General features: G+C 37.2%; 1 protein-coding gene across 11 annotated transcripts in view; it reads left to right on the forward strand.

Moving 5' to 3' along the window:
• The first annotated feature begins 3,130 nt into the window (after positions 1-3,130).
• PTPRC (protein tyrosine phosphatase receptor type C) overlaps positions 3,131-18,616 on the forward strand; it is a 66,639-nt gene continuing 51,153 nt past the window's right edge. For 5 of the 11 annotated variants that reach the window (XM_042784557.1, XM_042784567.1, XM_042784572.1 and 2 more), the window contains exon 1: positions 3,222-3,406. In XM_042784557.1, the coding sequence (XP_042640491.1) occupies positions 3,340-3,406 (67 nt within the window). In that variant the 5' untranslated portion in view covers positions 3,222-3,339. The other 6 variants (XM_033000763.2, XM_042784551.1, XM_033000762.2 and 3 more) reach the window with 3 other exon arrangements.

The following is an 18,616-nucleotide window of genomic DNA, read 5'->3' on the forward strand; positions in this document are numbered from 1 at the left end:
TTTTGTTTTTGTTTCTGTTACTTTGATTTGGGCATTTTGTCTCTTTTTATAACTTACTCATCTTTTGGGAAGTCTGTCTCTTGTAATTTAAGCATCTACCCATTTTTTAATGTCATCTTGGAAATCCGTAATAGTACAAATTGATGGTTCTGGCTTTGATTCTTTCCAGTACAGGGGAAGTATACTGTTACAGTTACATACTGACATAATCATTTGGCTGATTAAAAATTAAGACTGTGTCCTAAGAAAGGATTTATTTAATAGCCCATTGCTTAACCTGCACAGAGAGTAAATTAATCCCCTCCCACTCTCCCAGAAGTGGCGTTTGGGTTTATCCTTGGGAATAAGACTGCAGTTTATGTTTGGAAAAAGACGTCATGTGTTCTGATAGCCTTAAACACATTTGCAATTAGTTCTGGGTGAACCATGAATAGGGAATAATATATGGGGGGTAAATACATTGGTGTACCCATAATACATTAGTTTATAGAATATATATATGGAGGTCAATATAAGACGATGAGTGTAAAATCCCGCTATAGCATCTTTATAGTAGCACTTTCTGTACATATCTGAACTACATTAGAACTGAAATTTCCATACTCTGTAGTCTGTTCTTTGGCTTGTTCACGACGCAGGCATCTTAGCTAGCAAAACCAAGCAATCTCTGTTTGACAGAAGAGTGGAACAAGAGTTTATATCCTGGAAATCAGCCAGCTGTACACTGTAGGAATTACCCCTTCAAACCACCTTATTTTCTTTCTTTTTCTGAAGCAACTGCTTTTATGAACCATGTTTTCCACTCAGTAAGTCTACAACCACTATTTCCTGACCTTCCCTGTGGATGAGAGGAAGTAAACTGCCCTTCTTTGTTAATCAGTAGAGCTGAGATCGCTCCAATACACGAAGCTTTATATCGTGTGAAATTTTGTTTTTTCTGACTAATGAAAATGCTAGCAGAGTATGCTAATTTCCATTGGCTGATTCTATTTTTTTTTTTCTTCTTTAATCTGAACTTTCTTTTGTGTGACCTCTAGCTTTGTGTATGTAATTGATAATAACCTGCTTCAAAGCCTTGTTATGAGGGGAGAAATCTTGAGAGTTTGTTTTTTGTCACACACTTCTCTCCTCCTTCTTAGGCCAGGTCTGCAGCTGTTTTGAGGACATAGTGACTAAAATGCACGTGAGATCTCTTAGTAAAAATATTGGCTTCTTAGTCTGCAAAGCCAGTGTTTTAGTACCACAATATCCTTTATTTCTTTCTCATTTGTTCATATAGACAAATGTCAGATAGAAAGACTACTGAGATTTGTATTTCAAATGCACTTCAGGCAGATGGAATATTAAAACACCTGAGACTAAACTGAAATCAAAGACACTATGTAATTTCTGTGAAGGTATTTGCTCCCTCTCAGTTATAGGCCAATGTTTTATTGCCAGAAAATGAACACTGAAATAATTTGCTGATTGAAAGATACGCTCTTAGAAAGAGAGATTTTTCTTCTTAGCACTTCACTGAGACTTACGATATATGGTTTGAGTCTCTGAATCCTCCATAAATTTAATTTATAACTTCGGTAAGTAATTTTAACAGTTGATGGTTTATTGTTTCTCAGCTGTTAAATGAGTATAATAGTATTATACACAAATGGTATGATGACTAGAGTGTGTGATGTTGTAACTAGATAACATATATGATATGTTACAATATTTAAGTGCTATGAAGGCTATGTAAATACCACACAGCCAGAAAAGGTCCACTGTGCAGGAATTTTTCTCAAGGACACAACTTGATGAAAAGTTGAGGGGACTTGTATAAAACTGCAGGGGAAGGTCAGGTAGAAATGGACCCTGCTTCTTGTTGGCAGCCTTTACATTAAATTCTCTGTGATATATCATGCACTCTATTCATCAGATGGAACTCTTCAGCCTTCTGTTATCCTGATTTTGTCTGGGATAACAGGCACTAAGATGCCAGTGGTGGAGACAATGTATGGCTATAATCCAAATTCAATTTGTGACAACTCCAGGATGATGAAGTTATTGTATATCAGAGTTGGAGTCTCTGGAGTGTCAGAGCAATATCACTATGTCATTTTTTCTCTGAACACATTTACAATATAATTATTATTACATACAGTTCATATAGAAACATAGTGCTTCATGGAAGCTATGATTGTGACCTGCGTTATAAGACTTGACTCAAAGTTGGATGTGTAGAATCTGGGTTTAATCTTATGAGCAGTTTGATTCACTTATGTCTTCTGGGAAGTATTATGTGAATTTGCAACTATTTCCTGTGTGATGCTTAGGAAGTCTCCGAAGGATTTACAATATGAACAATAAGCACAAATATATTCTCTTCCCTTCTTTATCTGTCTTGTGACAGGATCCTGCTGGTTCTTTTCAAAACTTTGAAACTTCCAATAAGAGAAGCAATCCCAACATTTATTCCCTTTGTAATCTACTATATAATGGGCATTTGTTACCAAGTTGTTGAGTACTGTCTCAGTGCATGCAGTGAGGGAGAATGTCTTTGGTGTACCTTGCATCAACTCCAAGAAAGGGACCACAATCCTCTGGCACTATCATGGTAAAGAATTGCATTGAGCTATCTAGTTAGGAATTGAACATTACGGAAAGCAGAATGAAACTGTCTCTATTCATTTGTTGTGTATTACTGTCATACCTAGAATTACATTCTTGTGGAAAGATTCAGAAATATATCCCATGTTTAAGGGTTTACATTTAATCAGCAGTCACTTCAGTTGAGGATACATCTTTTTATGAAGGTCTTGTTGCCAGTATAAACATTTTGTTGACTGATGGCTAGGGTTTCTCTTTCTCTCAACAGAAATTTCAAGAAGCATCCATAACATAGAAAGGATTCAGTGAATGTATGCAATAGAAAAGTGAATATGAAGAGAAAGAATGACTGTTTAAATCCAGTCCTTTGAAAATTCAGGTCTTGTTTAGCTCCTCAATAGAAAGAATGGCTGAAAATCTATTTCATTTGAATTAAGGAAGTTGAACATTACTGCAGCAACTTAAGAAAAACCCTCTTGACTTCCTGGAAACTGAAAGAATTTTTTTTGAAGAAGTAATTGTCTCTGACATCACTAAACTGCATAGCGAGTTTTGTGAGTGGTTAGTTTGGGGTAACAGAGGAAGCAACTCCTTCACAGATAAGCAGAGAGTGCAATGTATGTGCCTAGTTATTCTCCTTTTTAGTTCAAGTTTTGCTGAGAAATTCTTTTGCAGACAGATAACATTTATTTTGCTTTCCAGAGACACACACATGCTGTTTCATAAGGATACGCCTGATTTCCAGAAATAACCATGTTTTTGTGGCTTAAACTCTTAGCATTTGGCGTTGCATTTCTGAGAGAGGATGCTTTTGTCAAAGGTAGGTAGCAACTGATATTTCTTTCTTTCATTTTCATCCCTGAATGTCCTCTGTAGAAGTTAAACAAATTAAAAGCTTTGGAAAAGTGTAGAAATAACAACTCTGTTCAGAAACTAGAATACAGTTGTATGCACTGGTGTCAGAACCTACACCAAGAAGATTGACGCATAATGTACAAGGCTAAAATGTCTTCCGCATGGTCATACGTGAGAGTTAGATGAATCTTAAAAAAAAAAAAAAAAAGATTTGTAGTTGTATGTGAAAAAGAATACATTTAGATCTCTTATGTGAAACTATTCAATATAGTCTTTATGTTTGGTTTCATCTCACGATGCAGTACTTTGTTTTCTGTGTTTAAATCCTTCAAGAAAAAATCTTCCCATCCATTTTAGCCACTCCCTGATCTCAGAATCTGCTTACAGTTCCTCAAATTTTGATTTTTACTGCAGTGGGGTTAGTAAAAAATTCTAAACATTGTAAGTTAATTTCTACAGTTGGGAAATCACTTATATTAATTTTATAAAATATGAATTATTTATTTTATAAAAACGGCTTCTTAAGGAGCCTTCAACAGTTTTCATTGTCTAATTACTCCACTTCAGGTGAATTTGTTACTTGACTTTTTTTAATTTTATAAGAGAAAGATAGAGCCCAAGAGGTTAATCCTGCAAAACATGTTAGATGTGACAGATAATGTGGGTAGCAAGAAAAGCAATTAATTTTGAGGTAATACTTTATATGAAGACAAAAAATGATCTGTTTAAGAAAATATTTTCTTGAAAAGAACATGCATCTTTCTCTGTATATGTACATTCCATCAGTTTAGTTAGTTAATGTCATTTGTGAGTGTTGATCACAGACACAAAAGCTTTTCTCTAAAGTAATGTTCACCCTAAAAAAGTGACCTGAAGCATATATTTGGAAATGGCAGCAAATTATATGCAGGGCTGAAACCTCTTTTCAAGTACATTGAATTTATTCATACTTCTATCATCATGTCACTGTAGTAACTCCAGGTTTACACTGATGTAAGCAAGAAAGTGATCTGCCTTTAGCTAAGAAGAGCATTTGAAGCCTGAGCATTAGTTCTCTTGTCCTTCAAAGTCTCTGAAAAGAGGCAGCACTGAATGAATCTAGTTGGTAGCTGTTGGATATTATAAGAAAACAAGTGAATGCTGTACTGTAGAGGAAAAGAACAAAATCTTTTGCTTTTCCTGTCCTTTTTTTTTCTGCTGTCCTACTTTCCAATTTATAAGTCTTTCTGAGACTTCCCACCGCTCCCTTTTCTCCAGAAAGGGCAGGTTACTGTCTGCTCTTTCAGCCACCTCCACAGTCAGTTGATGTGTTAGCTAACAGAGAGGGCTGGAAGACAGAAAGAGAGATAGCAGTATTTTATTTCAACTAATAGTTATTTTCTCTGTCCACACACAGTAGTCTAGCTCAAGACAGTCCCTCTCTATGTACTTTTACTAAACAGAAGAGCCTCAAAGAAATTATAATTTTTAACTCCTCTCTAGTACACTTAAAGCAATTAAGTCTCATGCTGTAGTATCAAGTACTCAACCTCACAGGCCTTGTTTTCACCATGTACTTTAGCACAGAGATTGGTTCTCCTGTTGGGGTGACAGAGCCATTATACTTCATCTTTGCTACGTAGATTACTCTGCCTTGTAGCTATGCAGGACTGGGTAGTCTTCTAGGGAGAAGTTTGTTAATGGAGGAACAACATTCGGAAAAGGTAATGTAGGCTTTGGTTTTATGGCAAGAACAATTTTAAGGCACCTGACAGTAAGTGTTGGGTGGGCTTTAGGAGTTCTTTTGCTATTAGTATTATTATTATTCTCCAAGAGCCTATCGTACGTAGTGATTTTGAAGACCTAGCAGGAGAAATTTTAAGGTTGTCTGACTTCCACCACAAGTGCAGGCATCCTATAAAATATCTCTAATTTCCTGTAATCACCAAACCACCTTTAAGAGCATCAAACTACATTAAAACAAACAAACAGTTAAGAACATATAGATCCTGCACAAAGGCCTTTTCACTGTGTAAATCCCACAAATAAAAGGCATGTATCCAGCTGGTCATCCTGGTAAGAAACAGACTAGTAATGGTATTTGTGACTGTACCTATACATACCAATATATGGTACCAATAAACACCAAACTTTGAATTTGATCTGTCCTTGTAAACATTTTCATTGCTGTAATATCCCATTAAATTCATCAGTATTTTGTGCACTATTTGTTAGTCATTCATCTCCACCTACATGGAATAGCTAGCTTTACTAAAATCTTTAGTTGCCAGATGTGTGCTTCTTAAAATCTTTAGTATAAGATTGGTAACATTTTCTAATATCTAGGCTGACTTCCCAATCAAAGAAGTTATGTTAACATACCTGACACAATGCATCAATGCCTGTTTATGCAAAATAAAAATTTAAAAAACAAAACAAAACAAACAATCCCCCCAAACAACCCAATAAGCCCCCTCTCAAAGAACAAACAAAAAACCCCAACTCCAACACCCTGCCTATCCCCCCCAAAATAGATCCCCAAAACCAAATCCACAGAAAACTCCCTTTGCTTCCATTATCGAAAAAAAGAAAAATAAATGCTTGCAGGACAAGCACTTTTTTTTTTTTTTCATTAGATCAATAATTTAGGTTCCTCCCCCACACTTCACAGAAATATTAGCAATTTGAAAGCTTTCAAAAGACTTCACCCACTTCTGAGCCACTTCCTTTATTTCAGGAAACTAAATAATTGCTTGATAGTTTTGGGTGTCACTTTTTTATTTTCCAAGTTAAAACTACCTAGCTTCAGCAGGCAAATGAAAGCTGGGGCCATGAAGTCTCCATTCTCAACAGCTGTGGAGTTTTCCACCTGGAAGTACTATGTTTTCTTCACATGGACTTCAGTGTCAGGATAGCTTATCCTATGGGTTTGACTTTCTGTGAAAAATTTTTTCATGAGTTGGTCTATCCCTTTTTCTGGAAAGAGTCTGGCAGACCTAATTTTTAAGTAGGGGAACTCAGTGATAGTGTCTCAGGACTGCAGACAGGACAAGAGGCATTGGTTCTGGACTAATGGACTAATTTCCATAGTATGGAAAAGATTTGCTAGTCATTCTGTATTCACTCACATCAGTATACTGACATACTGAGAATGTTTGACCAATATAGACCTAAAGCTGCAAAACTTCCATGCAGAGACCAGTTCTAAAGAAAATCCAGCTCTTGGTGGCACAGTATGTTGGAACCACTCCCTTTAGTTTTAATTTGGTGAATTTATGTTTATATGTTCAGGTTCTGAAGAATAAATCAGCACTGAGTGGGTTAGAAACATATATAATAAGATAAGGCAGAAGAAGTTGGGGTAGGAAACAGGATGAAGTGACTTTTCAAAATGTTCCTAGGACCAGGAATCAAGCTGTTTTACTGACTCCTGTGACCTATCTGCAGAACCACCTGCCTCCTAGGGAGCATGTGTATACATTATACAAGTAGGCAGTCTCTACGTTGAAATTGTGAATGCATTGTGTACAGTGCATGAAAATTATCCTGTTTTCTTTTGCTGTGCAGCTGCATTGTGGTACATCCTCTGCCATGCTGGGAGCAAGGAAAGGAGAACAGCAGGCCATGAAAATGTTCTGTCCTCTGTTTACACTCCTGATCTAGTTTTAAGAGTTCATATTCATAAGCATATATCTGACCCACCAGGACGGCAGAGCAAATTAACCCACGATGAACTCTCTCCTGTCATGGCTTGACTTCTATTTGTACTTATTCAACTACCTCGTTTAGAGTTGGCTCTAGTGTCTCTGCATTACCCAGTGTTTTGCAGTGCAGGTTGCCCCAAGTCATTCCCCTTTATTGGGGTGGCTGTTCCTCCTGTGCTGCCAGCCCTGGGGCTGAGGACCACAGGGAAGCGCAGCGCAGGGGTGGCTGCAGCGATGGCACCCGAGACAGAAGAGGAACAAGAGGCACTGCAGGAAGTGTCATGGGCTGGGCATGGCTTGCTAGCCTGAGTTCAGCTCTTTGTGGCTGTGAGTGAGCTCCTTTCAAGCCCCAGCAATAATGTGTGTGTTACAGGAAAGTAACACCTTGGATAGGGCTGGACTGGATGCTGTGCCCTGCTCGGGACAGACAGGCCCCTAGAGCTGCTGGGGCCGTGTCAGCCGGCCCTGCCTGGGACACAGTGGTTGTCCCTGAGCTCTGCTGCTTTCTGCATCGTGTGGAGATGTTCACATTTATTCATCTTTAATTGTATATAACTAGAAATCAAGCAGTTATTTCCAGCAAATTTACGAAGTACAGAACACCCAATACCTTTTGTGAGGATAGTTCACTCTCTTCAAAGCTCAGCTTAGGCCCTGAAGCACTTCTGTGCAAAAAATAGTAAAATGTTTTAAAGTGGCAAAACTCTGACTTCCTCCTGTAAATACGAAGATTAAAATAACAGATACAGATGCAAAAGCTGCTTCTTTCCCTGCAACTTTTACTGTTCTCTCAGACTGCTGTACTGTGTGTCCTGATGTATTTCCAGGCTATCTGTACACTTCCAAACAGATCTTGTTCACTGGTGTTTCAGTAACTGTTACAGCATTTTATCTATTTCCAGGCTTCTTTCCCTTTCAAGTAAAGCAGTTTGGGGCCTTCACTGCCAGGATTTTAGAAACTTGCTGTGAGCACTTCAGTGCCAGCTTATATTATCCATAGTGTTGTATAGCTAACAGGATCCACTTTTATTTTATACCACTACTTTGCAGAACTGTTCTTCCAGTTATTCCGCCTGTGTCAGTGCCTCCTCGGCTAACCTGCTTGCTTAGGTTTTTATTCTCTAGTTTCAAAGTCTTTTCTTACAATCTGTCTGTTCTTCATTCATAATCCCACCACCCTGCACAGAGCTCTAGAGGTATCTTTTGTTGTGCATGAATGACTTTTTTTGTTGTTGCAAAAATGTGGACTCCACGGAGCAGTATTTTTAATTGCCTTTTGAAATACATTATTTTCCTGACAAAACGAGAAATAATCAAACTAGCTGTCTAGTAGAAGAATGAAGCTATACAATGAAGCTTTCTGTACGACATATAAAGAAATAGGAGTTTGTTAAATGAAGCATATACGTCCTATATGAGTTGAAGAGTTTTACACTCAGGAAAATGTGGTACAATAGAGAGCCTCAGCTGAGATGGTACAAAAATATATGGCTAGTAAAGCCTTTCCAGATAATCATATAAATTACAGAAGCTGTGAACGGAATAGTTAAGACAATATTAGTCCCTGAACTGTTTCTGGATGCTTTTGAGTTAAGACATATATAGGTAGAAAAAAGTGTAAAATAAATGGCACAGCATATTCAAGCTTCTAGAATCAGATCTAAGAGATGGAAGTCAGCTGCAGTCTAGGCTGTCTCAGAAACTGATGGTGTGAAGTGTTAAGTCATTTTCATTTCTCCAGATCTCAGTTTCATCATCTGTTAAGTTGAAGGTACAAACGCTTACCTTGTTGCTAAATGTAGAGTCATAATTCATTAAATATTCTGAGGGATGCTTGTCTCTTGCAACCTGTAAAGTACCACAAATTAATCTGAAGAAACTGGTGGTGCATTAGAGTATTTTGAAAAGTATATCTGAGCAAAGAAAATGAAAAGTATGAAACAAATCACTTGTGCATAAATTTCTACCTTGTTCTCAGTCCTAAAGCACAGGTGTTGTCAATGGGGAGTCGATACTTTTGTGCTGAGTAAGAACAACCCATACTGTGCTTAACTTCAGCAAATATGAAATTCTCTAAAACATGATCACATCAACTGTAGTCTCCATTTTAAAGAATGTTGGGTGAAATAACTGAAGTTGGTCAGTGAATCCTTGTGAGGTACAAGAACAGGACTGCCAGCTTTTGACTCCCAGTGTCTGCAGATGAGATGAGAAGGTGTGTTAAACAGAGCAGAGCTGCAAAAGGTTTCCTGTTACAAAGCGTCCTCCACACTTAGCAGTAAATACAGTGGTGAGCCTCTCTATTAAATTAGGTGTTTTAGGAGTCTCAGTGATAGCATTTATAAAAGTAAACCAACCGTTTTAGAAAAATGCAGGCCAAGATGACTCTGTCAGCATATAATTTAAAAAAATATGCTCTCATAATCAAAGGAAAGATGACCAATGTTGCTACTACAGCAGTTTAGTTAATCTTCTTGAGATAGACCTTCGATGTCTAAAAGGAATGTAGAATGGCATACACCTTAGAGAAATCTGTTGGTTTTAATGAGTTTTGGATAGATTAGAATCTGGAAGATTTGGATAGATAGAATCTGGAAGATTTCTTGATTCACATCACTCTTTCTTGGAAGAATTTAAATGATAATGAAAAATATAGTTTTAAAATTATGTGTGTTTTTCACTTGATCCCTGATGTCAGTGAGAGATTATTGTCCTAGATCTCTTGTAAGCATTATACAAGTTCCCTCATCCCCAAATAATATGTATGAATGTGCATGCCTGTGCCATGTATCTGTCTGTGAGTGGAAGTATAATATTTCAGGTACTTGAGACTGCCCAATAAGTACATGAAAATACTTGGCTTTGTTCATGGTTTCATTAATGCTTATGTGCTCAACTGTGCTGCCTCAGTAGAACTGAAAGACTTTTCTACATGCTGCACACACCTGCAGTCTAGTGTGTTAGTCTGAAGTATGAAACGTGGTTGAGGTTTGAGGGAAAGATGTGAAACAGCAGTAAGAAATATGCATTAGCACAATTTAGTAGCATTTCTGATTTTGCTGTCCTAGTCTGCTAATCAAATGACTTAGACATAATTGTTTCCAAGAGGCACCCAATACACTCACTCTCACTCTTAGAAAACGTTAGGAATAATAACAGCTTAATGCAGCATCAACTTGCATACTTACAGTTTAGAAGGTTTACAGTGGAACGGTGCTGAACACGAGGGAGGTGGCTTAAGGAAATGAATATGAGATCTGTAAGGCGTTGTTTGTCCTTGATATTAATGGATCAGGGTTTTGTAATAATTAGAGGTTTTGTAATACTCAGAGGTGAAACTTTCATAAAATCCAGTGATGTTTGGCCTCCTGAATTTAGCACTTTATATTTTTGTGAAGATTGGCCAGTTCGGCCATGAGGATTTTGAAGTGATAAAATAGATAAGTTTTAATATGGAGTAATATCGTATCTATAGAGGCATACAGTTTATGGAAATCTCACCTACAGATGCCTTTTGAATCAACACAAGGTGTATGAAGTTCATTAGAAATCATAGAAGAGTTCAGGAGAAAAGATCCCACAAAAATTCCAATATTTGAGTATCAGATTATTCTAAAAGCTAATAAAAAAAATGACAGCTGCATTTGTCTTCCTGCTGTGGTTAATGCTGTGCTTAAGGGCCTGCTAAGATGTGGTTTTGCACCACCCTGAGTAAACAGGCAAGTCTTTGGTGCAGTAGGTGGTTTAAGTTTTTGTGTTAATGTTGGGAAGAGGCATTTACAATGTGGAAGTGATTCTGCTCCAGAGATGTCAACAAGTGTGTCGTCATTGCAGGAGAGTACCTTAAATGGCAAGGGAAGGATTGCTTGCAAACCGCAGCTGCTAAAAAACTCTTCACAGAGTAATGAAGACATTTTAATAACAGAGTGTGTTGGATATGCCATGTTTAGCTGCTCTCTCTGCAGTTGATACTGTCTGTTTCTCTGCGCAACAGAATTGCTGCTCGCCTAAGTCTCACCTCATTGGTGATGACAGGGGAAAGTCTGAAACAGCTTGCAAGTGTCTTACAGGATTTATTTTATCTTTGTGGGTTTTTTTTACTGTATTTTGTTGAATTTTCTCTGGCTTTATATTAGAACAGGAAAATAGAGTCTTTTTTTTTTTTTTTTTTTTTTTTTTTTCTTAACCTACTGGTTTCTTCAAACTCAAAGTTCTGCTTTCCTGGTAGCTGCCATGAGAAATCTGTTTGGGAGAGACACCCCCAGTTTCGACTGTAAGCTCCAAAACACTTAAGAACTGTTTTTTCATAGAAGAAAATGATGAAATTTGCAGAAGACCTCCATATGTTGGTCCCTGCTGCAAGTTAATCTTTCCTGAAACTTTTTCTGAAGTTGTGAATACTGAACACTTGGAAAGTCAGGAAGGAGCTCCTTGCTCCTGTGCACGTGTGACTGCCTGCCCTAGTTTTGACTGTGATAGAGTTAATTTTCTTCCTAGTAGCTGGTATAGTACTGTGTTTTGAATTTAGGATGAGAATAATGTTGTTAACAAGCTGATGTTTTAGTTGTTGCTGAGCAGTGCTTACATAGCCAAGGCCTTTTCTGCCTCTCACCCCACCCCACCAGCGAGGGGCTGGGGGGCACAAGGAGCTGGGAGGGGACACAGCCGGGACAGCCGACCCCAACTGACCCCAGGGACATCCCACACCGTACGGCATCGTGCTCCGCGGAGGGAGCTGGCCAGGGGGTCTCTGCTCAGGAACAGGCTGGGCATTGGTCACTTGGTGATGTGCAATTGTGCTTCACTTGCATCACTCATTTTTCTTGGGTGTAATTTCTCTCTCTTTTTCTTATTTTCCTTTTCATTACAATTCATTTATTTTTTCACTTACTGAACTGCTCTTATCTCAACCCATGAGTTTTCTTACTTTTACCCTTCCAATTCTCTCCAGCATTCCACCAAAGGGGGAGTGAGCAAGCGCTTGGGTGGCGCTTTGTAGCTGGCTGGGGTTAAACCATGCTACTGTCTACCTGTGTGCACAGACGGGCTAATGGTCACTGTCACAGTCAAGCATTCTTGTTAGGCCAGGTGCTGCACAAATTTAGGATGAAATAGGATCTTGACGTCAAAGGTTTTATGATCTGATTCTGGTCAGAATGGATATTTCTTAAAAATAAATGGTATAGAGGCGGGAGGAAAGACAGGTAAAGGAAAAAGTAATAGGAGAATATGTGCCCATCCAAAGATCTTGCATAATCCCCTGTGCTATTTTTTTTTTTTTTCTGAGAAAGGGACATACAACATCTTATTCAAAGAAGCATACAAATGAATACATTTTTCCCTGGATCCAAAATAAACTCTCCTATGTAGGTCCATGTATTGCAGGTCTCACATTGTGCTCTTATAATTTCTTTACATGTTAACTGATGCACATATTCCTGGAAGATAGCTCTTAATGATAAAACTGCTGCAGGTAAAAACTTACAGTGCTCCAAAGCTCCTCTCTTGCTATATAGAAACAATAAAAAATCAGGTCACATACAAAGGCACTATATTTATTTGCAATGATTATTTTCTCCAGCTGTTTAATCTTTTTATTAACATATTGCCTTCTCTCACCAGTGAGTGAAATATGATAAACAAACAACAGAATGTGTAGAAGATGTGTTACAAACACACACACATTCATTCTCTTGTATGGAAGAACGTATAATCTCACACTGCTGATTCTAAATTCTTGTAGCAGATACTCTATCTGCAGGAGATGAACTAACGTGAACAGCATCTGTATATGAAAGAGAGGGGACCACATTCTGTCCAGCTGAGTTTGGAAAATGTGTGTTGTGTTCAGCATTCTCATATCTAAGTGCTTATAAATAGTAATAACAGTAATAAATTTTGACCTGTATTTGACTTAACAGATTTATTTAGACTGAAAAAAAAAAAAAATCACACTATAACCCTTTCACCTTGAAAAAAGCAAGGAGAAAGAAATACAGAACTTATCTTCAGGGCTGCAGAGGATGACATCATGTCTCCTGAATATCAGATGGTGAACTCTGTAGACACATGCTCTGGAAATTGCCCGCAATTAATTAAAGTGTGACCTGGATTCATATTACAGTATAGAATACTTTTTGAAATATTTATTGAACTCTACAGAGGTGTTTTTTTGGTGGAATTGGTTATGATTCATTTGCTGAGTTGGAGCTCAGGGTTGTAAGGACTTTTGGATTCTAGACGGCTGCAACTTTGAGTGAAAAGATTTTGTTGTGAAATGCTAAGGGTTTGGGATGGCTGTGTTTGCTGTTACAGTAGTTGATCATAGGATACAGCTGTGAGTAGTCTTGAATTAAGCTGATGTATTGTGTAGTAATTGTTTAATAACATTGTCTTTCTGTAAAATCTGAGCTCTATCTGTTTTGTGAGCTTCTCCTTAAGGCAATGAGGAACCATAGGTAGCAGGAAACAGGTACGTAACCCTACATCCTTTTTAAAAAAAATCACTTAAGATCTTTATGGTAGTCTTTGAAGAGCACTGCAATGATTGATAGAGTGATAAATCTTCTCATTTATGGCTGATGTCAGATCTTTACAGTGTTAGTGGATGCAATCGGCGTCTTTAGTGAAATTTTCTGTAGTTATAAGCATTAACATTTAGAAGGAAGTTCTGATCAGATATGAAGGCAAATGAGGGGATATCACGGTTGTGGGACAGGGAGTCAGGATGTGATGGTACACCTATTGCTACCCCAAAGCATCAGAGGAAGGACAGTGAAACTGGTTTAATAGAAGAGATTGGATGCTGGGACTGAGATGGCAGTGGGAAACAGAGCAGCTGAAAGGAGGGGGAGAAAGACACAAAAAATTGATAGAAAGCCTCTACATCATACTGCAAGGCCTGAGATAGCAGCCAAAGTCCCTGACTTTCACCACTCCGTGCTGTCAGCAAATATCTTCAAAACTCATTGATGAAAGTCTTCTAGCACTGTCCTACGCAGAAAATGAAAATGTCCTAATGCTATCAGTACTCTTTTAATCCCAAGGGGCAGATCTGTGCAAGGAGATACACACATTCCAGTCTTGCTGATAAAGCCTGGGGAGAGCAGCATTGTGCCCTTTCATAGAGTTTCTGATTTTTATTTTTTTTTTTTTTTTGAGGACGGAGGATGATTTTAAAAACTAAGAAATCACATGTACAGAGTGACATGAATGTTGTGAAGTTAAGTACCCAGTTTTCAGGAATTAGCCTTGTCTCTGTATCTTATGGCAGTTTTTACTGTCACATACTGCTTTTCCGGTACAGGATTCTCTTCTCTGTGTAAAGAATGGAAATATATTCAGTACATTATTATATCTGTTTTGCTCAAGGTATAGTTCAGGCCATTTTCATGGAACTGCTATTCAAAACTTTCTGCAGATAGAAATATTAGTTTATTAAGGTTTTTGATGATGGTGCTCATCTCCTGTAGCTAAGTGCTACACACATACTAATTTTCATGTTTATGATGGCAAAATTATCCAAAGAGAATATCAATTTATTGAGTCAGAAAGCTTACTCTGAGATAAGCGCTGTACTCTTTAAAGGACCCCTTCAGTTAATTTACAATTTTGAAAGGTCACCACTTCTGCAAATCAGATTGGTATAATTAAGATAAGAACCTGTTAAGTGCAGACCAATTATTAATGACTGTTGTATGGTAAATTTATTATAAGTAGATTTTGTAACATCATACAAGAAATCTGTGATGAGCTGGAATGTAATCCTGTGTCACCTAATCCAGCATTTTATTACTTAGCTGTGAGATTTCTCTTTTGTGATCCCCTGCCTCACTAACTCCATGGCTCACGCACAGAATTAGCTCTACTTACAAAAGCTGTCTTCACTGCATGCTCTGGAGCATTTCTGTGTGGGACCAAATGAGCAGTCTGTGATCACAGAATGAAAGATCTTGGTGAACATTCATAAGTGTTAAGAAAGGAAAAGAACTAGGGCTTTGCGCTGGCAATACAAATGGACATTTTCCAACTCTTGAATAATTACCTTTTCTCCCCAGACAATGTCTTTCAGAACAGCTTATGTGTGTACAAATTTATTCTAAAATAGTTATTGTACATTGTGAAAGTCAGACATATCTGTGACTTTCCAGGGTGTAATTCTGTGTTGAAGTTCTTCTGGCAATGTTGTAAATGAAGCAAATCAAGCTTTTTTGTAGTTAGTCTTCCAATATTTGGAACAGAATTGAAGAACTAATACTGAAATTCTGGTTTGTTGTGTGTTGATGTGGGGTTTTTTGTGTATGTTTGTTTTGGGTTGGTTTGGTTGGTTTGTTAAAACACCTGGTAAGGTCTAGTTAAACATTCAGTTCTTTGCACCAGTGTAGTGCCAAAACTGCTACATTCCTGTACCTCTTGACCAGCGGCAACCCATTGGTAACTGTCTTTTCTACTTATTTCTGAGGTTTGCAATTGTTTCTATTGTGTTTATGACCATGAAAGTGACTTGTATCATGCTAGCGTTATCATGATTTTTGTATTAAATTATTGGTATCAAAATGGGCACTGCATTTGTTGATGTTATTTGTTTGACAGAGGGCTTTAAATCTTGTTTTATGAGGCATTCCTGTTTCTTTAAGAAAGGAGTGAAACATCTTAATATAGATGCCACATATAAAGTAGATCACGTGACTATTGATAACATTTATAACAATCTCCGCTAGATCTGTGTGATGTCAGGAAATGTGGAATTACAGTTTTCAGAATCTGTTAAGTTCCAGTTTGGACAAAGGGCAGTATAATTCCCATTGAATGGAGCATAGAATTGAGATGGAAGTAGGAGGAAGATCCTACTGAAAAGCCATAGCATTGTATCTGTTTTGAGCCGTAGATTTTATTTTTATATCCTTAATAGGCACCAACATTTGTGAAGTGGATTTTGGTAGGAAATTTAAGTGTAAAATAGTGTATAGAAATATTTGATATATTCGCTCAGGTGTAAGAGATGTTTGAGAAGAAAAAAAAAAAACTGATTTGTTGACTATTTCAAGTCTTTCTAAGTTAAGATGTCAAGCAAATTTTATGTTACTGCTGTAATGCCAATATAAGAATTAAGTAATAAAATATTTTAGTCTCTTTGGGTCACATTAAGATCTCTGCAGCACAAACTGATTTCAGTTAAGTTTCTTTGTATTGTTGCTGGAGAGGCTGACAGATTTATTTATTTTTTTTTTAATGGATAGACTTCTTGAGGATCACTTAGGCTCCTAAAACCCTTATATGTTTTGGAAATTTTGACCTTTGAAATGGCTTACAGTGAATGTGCTGACATATTGATAACCTGTAGTAGTAACTGCAGTCCTGATACTAAAACAACTTTTTTTTTTTTTTTTTTTCCAATAAATCAGGGGATTTCTTTCCTATGTAAGGAGTAAGTACTGAAGGCACGATCACCATTTTTCATGTTAGTCTAAAGAGAATGAAAACTGAATGGCTTATCTCCAGCATTTTTTCAGTGGTAGCAGGAAGAAAGATTATTTTTTTTTCTCTTCTTTTTTAAAAGTAGCACTTGGTGTCCTGTGGTCCCTAATTGACCTCATACTTTCTGATAGCTGCCAGAACTAGTGTAGAGCTTAGCTCTGCTGACTAGCTAGCCACTACTGATCAATTTATTGCTTGGTTCCTTGTCTGCTGTCACCAACTCTGAAGCCAAGGAAGAGCTGGTTTGGGGCCCACGGTGGAATAAACTGTGAAATCTGGTAAGATTGTAATTCGGAGCACACTTATAGTCATGGAAATAAAGTCCTTCATTTTCCTAGTGATTATATCTGATTCATTTTGATGGAGAAGCACTAACACTCTTGAATTGATTCATCAAGATAGGTAGCATCTTTGTCTCTAGATGAGTATGGAAAACTACCTGACCTTTGATGGATATTTTGATAAAAGCAGACACACAGGCCTAGGCTGAGTTTCCAGGAAGTGTAGGTAGAATACTACCATTCTTCCACTTCTAACAAAGATTAAAGGCAGTTCTAAAAGGGGAGGGGGAGGAATTCTTGCTCAGAGAAGTTGCTGAGAATGTCTCTCCTCTAGAGAGTAAGCATATTGTGCAGAACGAATGCAAAGGGGATGAAGCAGTGTCTAATTAAGAGAAATACATTCTTTTTGAGGAAAGCATCTCATTCATACCTTAATAATGGTTAGAGCTGCACTACTGAAATGATTATAATGTCCCTTCAGAAAATTCTTACCTGGAGAAGCATTTTTTGCTTGTGAGAGTTTTGCCTGAGAAAAAATAGCTTTAAAATAGATGTTACTAAGATTTTACTAATTTTACTTCTTTAACTCTGTGCCATCGAGAAAGCAAAGAGTTATTCACTAGTTTAATTTGAGCCAACTTCAGTTGGATTCTTTATAGTTAAAGTAAAGTACATCACTATCATGCTAGACACACAAGGCTTGATCCCTGGGCCATCATATAGCCACCATTCAGGATTCCCAAACCGTTAATGGGATGACAGTTCTTTATAGCATGTGGTTTTATGTATGTAAGTAGAAATACAATAACTCTTCCTAAATGCTGAAGAGTTTAAAATAGATTTCTGCATTCAGGAATGTACCAGAACCTTGATTATTTCATGCACATTTAAGTGGTTTTGAGTGAAATATGATGTCAGTGACTATCATTTTTATTTCCTAGGTGAGACAAATAAATGTGATTTCCTTAAAACAGCCATGGAACATTTTTCATTATAATATTACCTTGCAAAATTTTTGTGTTATTAGAGGGAAAAACATGTATTTCCAGAAATCAGACCACATATTTATTTTAGTAAGTTCTGCTAAACATTAATTATTAAAGGAAATGCAACAGAAAAGATCCTTGGGACACTGGTTCGTAATTGCAAATTGTCACCTTATAGAGCTGATATAAAATATTTCTGATTCATAAATGGAATTCACTGTACCTTCATCAATATATTGCTGTTACACAGAGTTCAAAACACTTCAGCAAAGAAGAGTCATTATTCCCAGGTGAACAGAGCTAGAGAGTTAAATTCTAAAAAATCACTTGGAAAGTTGTTGGACAAAAAGAAATACTCTGGAACATTTGCTGAGTAAGAAGCAAAAAAAGAAGGGAAAATGAAGATACAAGAAGCACTTTTAAATTCAAGCTTTTAAGTTGTTTGTGTGTGACTTGTTTCATAAAGAAAGTCACATATTTTGTAGCAAACTCAAGCAAAAAGTCATATTAAACTGCAAAATAAGAGGAGAGTGTAACATTGATTATTATGCAAAATAAACCATTCATTTAATGAATCCTGTTAGTCAATCAGCGAAGTGGTAGGGGCCTGTATACGACCTCAGTTAATTGCAGAAATTCTGGGTTGACTTTCTGCATAAAGTACTTGTTACCCTAGTAAAGAGTAGGCACAAGAACTTAATCTGATATTCAGCAAAGACTAGTGGAGAAAGTCATGAGAGTATTAATC

Source organism: Tyto alba, unplaced genomic scaffold (assembly GCF_018691265.1).
Source record: "Tyto alba isolate M040663 unplaced genomic scaffold, T.alba_DEE_v4.0 Super-Scaffold_1000006, whole genome shotgun sequence".
NCBI lineage: Eukaryota > Metazoa > Chordata > Aves > Strigiformes > Tytonidae > Tyto > Tyto alba.